This window comes from Platalea leucorodia (assembly GCF_965183815.1).
Source record: "Platalea leucorodia genome assembly, chromosome: 9".
In the NCBI taxonomy this organism is placed as follows: Eukaryota; Metazoa; Chordata; class Aves; order Pelecaniformes; family Threskiornithidae; genus Platalea; species Platalea leucorodia.
Window position 1 is genome coordinate 52,088,356 of NC_138831.1, and position 10,240 is coordinate 52,098,595.

At 40.9% G+C, this 10,240-nt stretch overlaps 1 protein-coding gene across 1 annotated transcript in view; it reads left to right on the top strand.

The window, feature by feature from the left end:
- IQGAP1 (IQ motif containing GTPase activating protein 1) overlaps positions 1 to 9,964 on the top strand; it is a 78,291-nt gene extending 68,327 nt beyond the window's left edge. The window contains exons 32-38 of the mRNA XM_082321973.1: positions 415 to 550; positions 2,476 to 2,563; positions 2,991 to 3,203; positions 4,265 to 4,431; positions 4,972 to 5,094; positions 5,978 to 6,086; positions 7,851 to 9,964. Coding sequence (XP_082178099.1) covers positions 415 to 550; positions 2,476 to 2,563; positions 2,991 to 3,203; positions 4,265 to 4,431; positions 4,972 to 5,094; positions 5,978 to 6,086; positions 7,851 to 7,964 — 950 coding nt within the window. The 3' untranslated portion in view covers positions 7,965 to 9,964. The remainder of the gene's footprint in view (positions 1 to 414; positions 551 to 2,475; positions 2,564 to 2,990; positions 3,204 to 4,264; positions 4,432 to 4,971; positions 5,095 to 5,977; positions 6,087 to 7,850) is intronic.
- Positions 9,965 to 10,240: the final 276 nt, after the last annotated feature.

The following is a 10,240-nucleotide window of genomic DNA, read 5'->3' on the forward strand; positions in this document are numbered from 1 at the left end:
GCTCGGTTGCCAACAAGGGCTTCACTCTTAGCTTGAATTCATTCTAATGAGGATATGGACATAGAGGCATGGCCATATTTTTATTTATAAAGTATTTTTGGCAGGTCAGGTACTCAGTCAAGAGAGAGATGCTGAGATACAGCGTAGAATACACATATATCTTGAAGGCATATGAACTAGTGATTTTGTGGCCTTTCTGGCCGGCACATTCTCTCAGATTTGTGAAGGAAAAGCCTGTAACATATTCAAGATGATGTTTTTAAAATCTGTTTTTGGCTTTTGAAGTGTCTTTTTGACAGTACAGGAAACAGTGTTGTTTTTCTGTTGGCTGTTATGTAGGGAAAAATTACAAAGCTCTAGCAGTCAAAAACATAAAGAATATGATTTAATCTATAAACTCTTTCTGCTTGGCAGGGGAAGGGTCTGGCAATGTTAATGACCCCAACAGGGAAATGCTAGCAAAGACTGAGGTTTCTCTCACACTCACTAATAAATTTGACGTTCCTGGTGATGAGAATGCAGAGATGGATGCGAGGACGATTCTGTTGAAGTAAGTGAGGGTAACTACCGGGTATGTTTCTCAAGAGAGTGAGGAACATGAATTTTCACAGGTAATCTGCATGTGAAAATAAGAGAATCAAAGTGTAATTTAAACAAACATGGGACTGTTACTCCAAATACACTGACCTTGTAGCCATGTCCTTTCAATGCTGCGGCTGTTAAATTTGTTCCTGTTAGTTCTTTGTCACTGTTGAATTTGTCATTCTTTAAAAGTCTATCTTGGATGGTTCTGGAGGGGAAAGCTACCAGAAAAGAAAACTTTCTAGATGTGAGCAAGTGTGACAGCAGCAGTTGGATTTGCCTGCATGTGAATAATTTGTAAAGATCATCCTAAATAATCCATAGTGTTAATCACAATTGAGTTTTAACTCTGAAGTCTATTAATGTAAAATTTAGCTGAATCAATATTTGTGTTGCCTATATAATGCCCTGTGCAAATGTTTTCAATAGAACATACGTGACATATGGAAATTTTAAGCGTAACTAAATGTCCACTATATGCGAATAATGCTCCATCGCTAAGGTTGCTAGTTCCTGCAGAATTAGCTTCTTTACGCAGCCTTTGAGCGGATTATGTCTGTACCCTGTTAGCGAAGCGGGAGACGATGGTAACCTAGGATATTCTCCCTGTAGCTATCCCCCCTCCGTGGGAAATATCTCCTTAGGATATTTTTGCTGTTGCTGCTCTCCTCTTTTGGTTTATGATGTGGTCCCCTTCTCTCTGCACTCGCTGTCCCCCAAAACTGACTCTTAATAGATGACTAATAGCCTTTTTGGGAAATAGAGGTGTTATTAGCCTAACGGAAGGAGAGCAACTAGCTAACTAGTTATTAGCCTAATGTAAGAAAGACTGTCAGGGATTTCATTATTGCCGGACTCTTTATTCCAGAGGACTTAGTACTAATATTGACTCTTGGCCAGTTTTAAGCAAAGCCCTATTGCTGAGATGTATAGAAGAGCTACCTGACGTTCAGATGCACACTTACCTGCTCTGATGCATTCCTGCTCAGACACTAGTTTTAACTGAGAATTCTTTGGGTCAGCTTACACTTGGCCTAGATGGACCAGTGATCTGCCAGAAGAAAATCTTGTCTCCAAAAATAACTGTAAATTAATTGGGCTTCTCAAAAGGTACATCAGTATTTCCCTACCCGCCAGAAGAAGGTGACATTGATTTCAAAAGTAAAGACTTGCCAGGTGTGCTGGTAGTCATATAAGTTGTGGATGATGAGGAAGGTGTGAGTGTGATGCACTTTGTGTGATGCCAGAAATAATTCCAGCCTGACTGCGAAGTACTGAAGGTGCTATTTGATTTCATCATGTGGCTCAAGGAGAGAATTGCCTCAGAGTGGGCACTGGCTGCAATTAAATCACAGCTGAGATCAAGGAAGAACCCTGTCTTTCACCAGACTGGAGTCAGGGATCTGCCTTGGCTCAGCTACTGTACACGTAAGAAAATAGTTCTCTGAAGTTTTTGATACCTGTTACAAAGCACTGAAGTGCACGTATGGATGGATAACATGATAGATTTTCTAGCTGCACAAATTCGCTGTTGCTGCTACCTGCTTTACCTTTCACCTTGGAATTGCAGCTTCTGTGGTCCACAAGGCAGTACTGGGGCTGCCTTGGAATACATGGGGTAACACCCTTGCTGTTTGAGGGGGTACTGGGGAGAAGGTCCTATGTGCTATGTAGATGAACCTTTCAGGGAACCAGTTGCTGATAACACGCTGTCAGAGAAGTGAAGTGCTTCTCAGGGGTCTGGTCTGGTCTAGCCTATGACTGCCTAAGCCTGCATCCAGGGATAATCTGACTTTAGGTAAATCAGTAACATTGGTATTATTGCAGAATAGAACAGTACTGAAGGTCTTCCCATTTAAGTTTTTTCTCCTATTCTCCTTGACTTCTTTGCAGCACAAAACATTTAATTGTTGATGTAATCCGCTTCCAACCAGGAGAGACACTGACTGAAATCTTGGAAACTCCAGCTACCTCAGAGCAAGTACGAAGTTGTTTACCTGCTTTCTTTTTAGACTAGGAAGTTGTCGTCTATTTAGATATACGTGGGTATACTTGGGAATCTGCATTTATGTATTGCAGTGAAGCTGTCTCCACTGGTGTTGGAGTAGTGTGTAACGTTAATAATAAGGAGGGAATATAATGGAAATAAACTGTATGTATGAATCTTACTCCTCTGGTAGTTGCTGGAAGCTGTTTGTCTAGAAGACAGTTTTAAACAGCAGGTAGGCTTCTGCTGGTTCCCGTACGTGGAATGTGTTCATCAAACGTGGATTCATTGGAGTCGGTACGGGAATGACCAAACAAAACTCTTTATCCTATGTTATGCTGGAGGTCAGGCAATCTGTTTCTGATTCTTTGTCACTTTAAAACTGAATATGAACTTGTAATTTTTTGTTTTCTTTTTCTAGGAAGTGGAGCATCAAAGAGCTATGCAGAAACGGGCCATTCGTGATGCTAAAACTCCCGATAAGATGAAAAAATCTGTGTCTGTAAAGGAAGATGGCAACTTAAACCTTCAAGAAAAAAAAGAGAAAATCAAGACAGGCCTGAAGAAGTTGACAGAACTGGGGACAGTGAATGCAAAAAATAAATACCAGGAACTAATCAATGACATCGCGAAGGTATGCCAGTCGGTGGTTTCCTAGTAATCACAGTGGAGTTTTCTCACAGTTTGCAGTGTTGTGAAATGGGCATGAGTTTTCAGGAGGAGTAAGTTTTGTAGCAGCTAATTTACAGACACGAAGCCAACCTTTTGCTGCAGCATTTCTACCTCTTGGCATTTGGGAAGTCCTTTATTTTTATAGGATGTTTGTGTGTTGCCAGAATCTCAGGCACTTTAAGGAAAAGCATTATAGCTTGGAGGGGAAGTCCTGATGTGTGATCTTTTTTTCTGCTCCTTTTCACTAATGTAAGTAGCACCTCTACCGACTTAGTGACATGAGGAGGTTTTGCCCATAACTTAGACATCCTAACCGTTATTTTTATTTAAATGTACTGATTCAAGAATACCTAAACAATAAAGGGAGGAGCTGAGAAAAACTTGCAAAAGTGATCTAAAACTGTTGTACGTTGCTACAATGACAATGTATTTTATATCACGTTTACCAAAAAACTATTTGGGAAATGTTATGTATGTAAAGTGAATAAATGATCGCCTTTAGGGGGTTGATTAGAATTAATCGTACTCTCGCTAATACGTATCAAAAATGAAAATGAAAGTCGACTGGAGCACGTGATATTTTTTTGTTCAGGTATTAAGGTAACGTGTGCTTAAAGATGGCCAACTAAGACAGACGAGGGAGTCTGTGCGCTGCCGTGGTTATAGTGCTTGATTTGTAAGATACCTTTCCTACCCAGCAGCGGCAAAAATTGCTGCCTTTCTTTAGATCACGTACTGTCGGTGCCCACTCTAGTCATTGCAACTAGGACAGCATTGAAGTTTGAGAAAGCAACAAAAGGTTCTACAGAACTGCTCTGTAGAGTTGGTTAGTTCCAAAAATAACCAACACACAGAAGATGTGGTGACACTTAAACTGGGGCAAGTGCAACTGAGGGCTCCGCCTTGTAGCATGAAGCAAGACTGAGCAAAAAATCAAACAGTGTGTTTCAGATACTCTGGGCTTGAGCAACTGGAGAGCTCGAATGACTGTTAAGTCTCTGCCTGTCTTTCTCTGCCACGTAGGATATCCGAAATCAGCGTAGATACCGTCAGAGAAGAAAGGCAGAGCTGGTGAAGCTGCAGCAGACGTACAGTGCCTTGAACTCCAAAGCTACTTTTTATGAAGAACAAGTGGATTATTACAAAAGCTACATCAAAACTTGCTTGGATAACCTGGCCAGCAAGGGCAAGTATGTATCTTGGAACCATGCCATGGCCCTAGAAGTGTTTCTTACAGAAAGCACGTGTAGGTTGTTGCTAAGAAGAATCATAATGCCACCTGCTCAAAGCTCCTCGGCCAAGCTCTTTACTGCAGCGATAGTTCTAGGGAAAGGGTCTCAGCAGTGGTGGGAAAATACAGGGAGAGGGCAGTGCCCCATATGGGGTCAAAAAGACATACTTGAAAGAATTTTGGTCCCTCTGGGAGAGGGGAATGTAGAGAGTCCAGTGGGAACGAAGCAGGTTGCCCAGATAATGCACATGCTGCTCAGTCAGTCTGTGGCATAAGTTATTGGTAAATAGTAGAAAATCAAAGATCTGATCTGAGCTACAAGTGCTTTGTAGATGAACTCACTAGTAGAAATGTATCATCTCTCAGATGCATTAGTCACGGTTGATTAGTTATACTAGCTCTATCCCCCCATCCAAATAGGATTAAATGTTTGCTGTCTGAAATATCTCATCTTGTTTGGTGGGTTTTTGGAGTTGTGTTGTTTTGGTTTTCCCCCCAGAGTCTCTAAGAAACCTCGGGAGATGAAAGGCAAAAACAGTAAAAAGATTTCTCTAAAATATACAGCAGCTCGACTTCATGAGAAGGGAGTGCTTTTAGAGATTGAGGACCTCCAAGGTAACCAGTGAGTATCTTTTTAAAACTCTTTAGAGCTAAATAACCTTCTCAGAGGAAAACAGGTACGTTGAATTCTTGTACCTTTCTTCAAACTAGTCTAGGTGCTGGAAATTGAAGAACAAGAAGCTCTGAGATATGTTTGAGATCACGACATTGTCTTGCGGTTTTGTTCTTGGAATTCAGCATTCTTGGTAGACTTAGCTATTAAAGCTGAAGAAATTGTTTTGGCAATGTAGGCTGGCATCCCTTGCATAGTGATCACTTTTCAGTTTTTTTTTTCTGGATGAAGCAAAGCAGGTCTTTGATTGAGAAGTATAATGGAATTTAAACATGACATCCTCTTGCCGCCTGCCCCTTCCCTGTCACCCCCACAGTCATGGAAGGGTACCTCCTCGGGTGAATTGCTGCTATGGTTAATAGCTCTCACTGTTGAAAAATCAACTTAATGCTAGCTTGAGTTTGTCCAGCTGCAGTTTGCTAGCCTTGAGAACTTGGTATATCTTCTGTGGAATATAGAGAAGCTGCCTGTTACTACAATTTTTTTTTCAACTCTGAATCATATTTTGTACTTTGTGCACTAAAGGAGGCATGGATGTGCAGCACTAAAGTAGACTGTTTAGACTGCACGGGCTAAATTACCGTATTTCCTGCTGCGCTTGTGTGAAGGTGTGATCTACTGGACGTAGAAACTGTTAGGCTTCCATTCATTGTTGTATTGAGTCTGTTCAGCTTTTACGGTCTCATTCCAGATGGGGATATAGAATAAAGAGTTAAGAATAAAATTCTTAGAAATTTATCTTCAGATTTCATCTTGTATATTCTCTCCCTGTTTCAGTAGGAATTACTTGTTCAGTAATGAACTGTGTTTTTTAATTTCTTAAATTTCATAGGTTTAAAAACGTGATATTTGAAATCAGTCCAACAGAAGAAGTAGGAGATTTCGAGGTAAAAGCAAAATTCATGGGGGTACAGATGGAAACCTTTATGTTACATTATCAGGTAAGAACTGTCCTATTTAATAGTGGCATGTAAGTTCTGCTTGCCAGACTCTTCATCAAAATCATAATGACGTGTTTTCTGCCTGAACAGTCCGAAAAATGCTCTCAAAAGCAACCCGTTTGTTGCAGGCAAAACAGGTGCAATGCAAATGGGCGGGATTCAGACTACTTTTGTTTCCTTACTAATGAAAGCCTGATGTCAGTCTGTGTTCTTAGTTACACTTACACGTACACACGCAAAACAAACATATGCATTTTCAACAAGTTCCTGCTACAGCAGAGAGATCAGGAGTCTGTGGCAGCGGTTAGCTGGGCTTGGGTGTGGTGGCTTCAGCCAGTCATCACGTATTGGTGTTCCTTCTGCCACCCTACACTTACTGGTTTCTTTAGCCATACAGTTCTTAGGAGTCCTCAACCTTTACTTAGTCCCGGCTACCGGAACAGGCATACCGACTGACCTTTTCCCAAACGGTTCCCCATTCTTCCTCCCACATCAGTACTGTTACGCCTGGTGTCTCTGTCCCCTTCTTCCACTTCTGTCCCTGCCCACCACCCACCCAACTTGGGTGTCATCAGGTTTGTTAATCGTGGATGCTTCAGGGGTCTCGAAGCAGATTGTGTGCAGGAGCACCTTGCATTGCGATAAGTCCATGCTGCCTAACTGGCTGCTGGGAGGGGCAGCTGCCTCGCACGTGCTGTTCGTGTCCTCTGAGGACTCCCGTAGTTCATTCCGGTCCTAATCCGTCGGAGCTGGTCACGAACTTCGTTCATGGGGCTACCCACGGTGTCTCGCTCCTCAGGCACATGTGTTGTTAGACCACTATGCCTTTGTAGCACTGCTTTGCAGAAAAAGCAGATGTTCTGAGAGGACAGCAGCGAGGGAACTGCCATTAGTCATCCAAGTATAGCATTAACAGTGGCTTCAGTTAAAAAGACTTGTATTGCCATTGCCAAAATTTTTACAGAAAGCAGCAGAAATAGCTTTATGATGGTTTGCTCCAGCGTCACCCAGGCTGGTGGGTGCAGCTGCAGGAGCCAGATTTGGATGTTGGAACGCACACGACATTTCCCTGCAGTAGCACTACCTGAATGCCGCCTGCAGTATGTATTGTTTGAGGGTGGGCTTGCTGAAAGAAATTCATTGCTGAGATAAATCAGTGCAGGGAGTCCTATTGCTCTGTCCCGTGCATCACTGACAGGAGGAAAGTGTGACTAGAAATACTGCCTACGTAAGTGCCTGAGAGACTGAATCGGCATCGTGTACATAGTCCTAACGGAGATGCCATTTCTTTCTCTGCCCTAGATTGCAGTGCTCTAAACCACCTCACTGAGGCCTATGGCAACTTAAGATTTTTAGAAAGTGACGCTGTGGAATGTTGTAATGTTTCATGGGTATATAATATAATTAGGCACATGGGAGACCCTTTCTAAATGTTACAACGACTTTATGGCTACTGTGCAAATGAAAAGCCTGGAGATGGCTAGATCTGAAATTCGGCTTTCTTAGAATGGTTGTCTGTTTCTGCCCTCTTTCATAGTTTTTTTTTTAATCAACAGAGATTAAAAAATTAAGATCTTAAATGCCTTAGAGTGACTTTATTTTTCATGCAGTACGAGTGTATCTTTAACAAGTTTTTCATTTTTCTATTTTATGCCATGTACTTTGCGATAGATATTCCTCAAAAACCTACTGTACCACAGGGTCTTTTATATTCTCTATCAGCTCTTGAGGATTCCTCGCTCATAAAGGTATTCTCTTTGGCAGGATCTTTTGCAGCTGCAGTATGAAGGTGTTGCGGTCATGAAGTTGTTCGACAGAGCAAAAGTGAATGTCAACCTTCTGATCTTTCTTCTGAATAAGAAATTTTATGGGAAGTAACCAACCTCTGCCAGCAAGTCTGTGAAAGGGGAGGTGGATAGAAACCTGCACATACAACTTTTAATGACGTAGCTATGTATCACTATATGCCCATGCTGTGCTGAAATATATCAAATGTATCACCAAAGAGGACTAAGAACCTCTTGTGAATTGACAACCCTGATTGAGTCTGCAGCGAGTCGGTTTCTTGTTTATTTATGATCTTCAACCTTGAAGGTCCCCTGAAAAGCAGTTAATTTAGAATGTATTTTTACATGGCGCTGGGGATTAAACTAATATTAGAGTATACTTAGGGCATCTGGATGCTTTATTTGCCTAATTGTGTGCTTCGTGAGGCTTGAATTGTTGCCTGTGCGAAGAGAAAGCCGGCACTATACGGTGGTCGGTTTGCCTCTTCCTGAAAGCAACAAAGAGCTGCAGATTGTATTTAGACTCTAGTTATTCTCTAACAGCAACAACCAAAATAAAAAATGGTCAAGGTCCAGGTTACCCATTTGCTTGCGATCTTGCGGTGGTGGCAGCAGCGGTGGCGGCCAGTTCCCAAGACAGAACTGCTACAGTCTGGGGAATCAGTAAGCGTCGTGCACGGTTGCTGAACTATTCGTGATTATGTATTATAGCCACATAGAACAGCTTTAGTGTCTCATTTTTCTTGATTTGTTTCTGTTTATCACACTGTAATAATTTACAGATGGCCCCTTAAATAGAGGGACTGTGGAATGTATTTACTAGTGCTTACAGATGAAAAGCCTTTTGGGGAAGGGGAGGGAAACTTAAAAAATTTCTTGAGACATGTTAAATTTTAATGTTGCTTGCAAAGCATTTGAAATGTAAAAATAACTTTTTTTCCAGTTTAGAGCAATGATCTATATATCTGTATCTAATGCAATAAATGTTAGGCTCTACCTGCAGACTTGTCAAAGGAAGAAGACTATCTTAAATAGGTTAGCTTTTAAAAAGTTAAATTCTTCTAGCTATACTCAAGTTCCTGTTTCTTTTACTACTTTGTGTTGTTGGGTTTTTTTTTCCCCCACCACGGTGGTGGTGCTGGCTGTTCTGCTATATCTAATAAAAATGCAGAGACTCTTTAAACAAAAAAAAAAAATCTGACCTTTAAATTCATTGGTTGTTCCAGCTCTCCTCCCAGTTTTTTTCTTAACATTTTTTTTAAAAAAGGACATGTCTCTTAGTTGCAAATTCAAGTTATTCATAGGTCACTTGTGTTGTTTGTTTAGATTATTGAGTTACGTTGAACTGCTTTATCTCTGATCTACACTGAGCTAGTTATTTCAGCTTAGATGATGTTTTCTCATGAAAAGACAGTCATAAATTTGAAATGGCTACATCCCGGAGGATGACTTCTCTGCAGTCCTCTCGGAAGCAAGTATTTATTTCAACCTGCTGGTGTCTAGACTGTATTTGAACATATTTTAATGTTGGTGCATGCACGGTCCAACCCAATAACAAAAATTACTTGCCAAACCCCAGAAAGATCTTTACGGTCCAGATCATCTGAAATAGAGATACCTCGGAACTGGATTTCCACTGAAATCTGACAAAGAGGTTTGAGTTGGGATTAAGGTCTTGCCTTGTTTTTTTTGTGTTGGGGTTTTTGTTTTGTTTTGTTTTCCTGCCTCTGAATTTGCTGTATCATAGAAGGACTTAAAAAGTGAATTCCTTTGATTTGGGAATGATGAGAATAATGGTAGAACATTATAAAATGATTGTCAGGAAAATGCAGCTGTACTCTGCAAGCTCTTGAGCCACAGGGATTGATCATCCCCCTCCCTTTTTTTTTTATGAATATTTTTAATACTTTTCAATGTCTGCCAAATAAATTTCAACTATAACTCAGCTGGGATTCAGGGACAAGATAATGAGGTGTTAGAGGTCTGTGTAGTAGCCATGGGGAAAGCATCCTTACTATGTGATTTACAATAATTCCCTCGTTGCCTACACCTATTGAAAAAACAGGGTTTTGGCCAAAATTGGGGGGGGGGGGGGGGGAATCAGTTCTTTGAAAATAATCTTAAAAATGGGAAAAGTCTACTTGGAAAGAGTCTACTCATTTTAGCTGAGCAACAGTATGGAACTGTGGAGATTTTTTTTAAAGGAAAAGCTCTATTAAAAGATCCAATCTCAGCACTTAATTCTATGTATTTTATAATTTACTGGTGGCTTAGCTTTGCTTACCCATTACACCGCTGTATTTACCATGGGAGTAGCTACAAGTACAAAGTGTGTCGTCTTTCTTCTCTGTTAAAATTTGCCTTTGT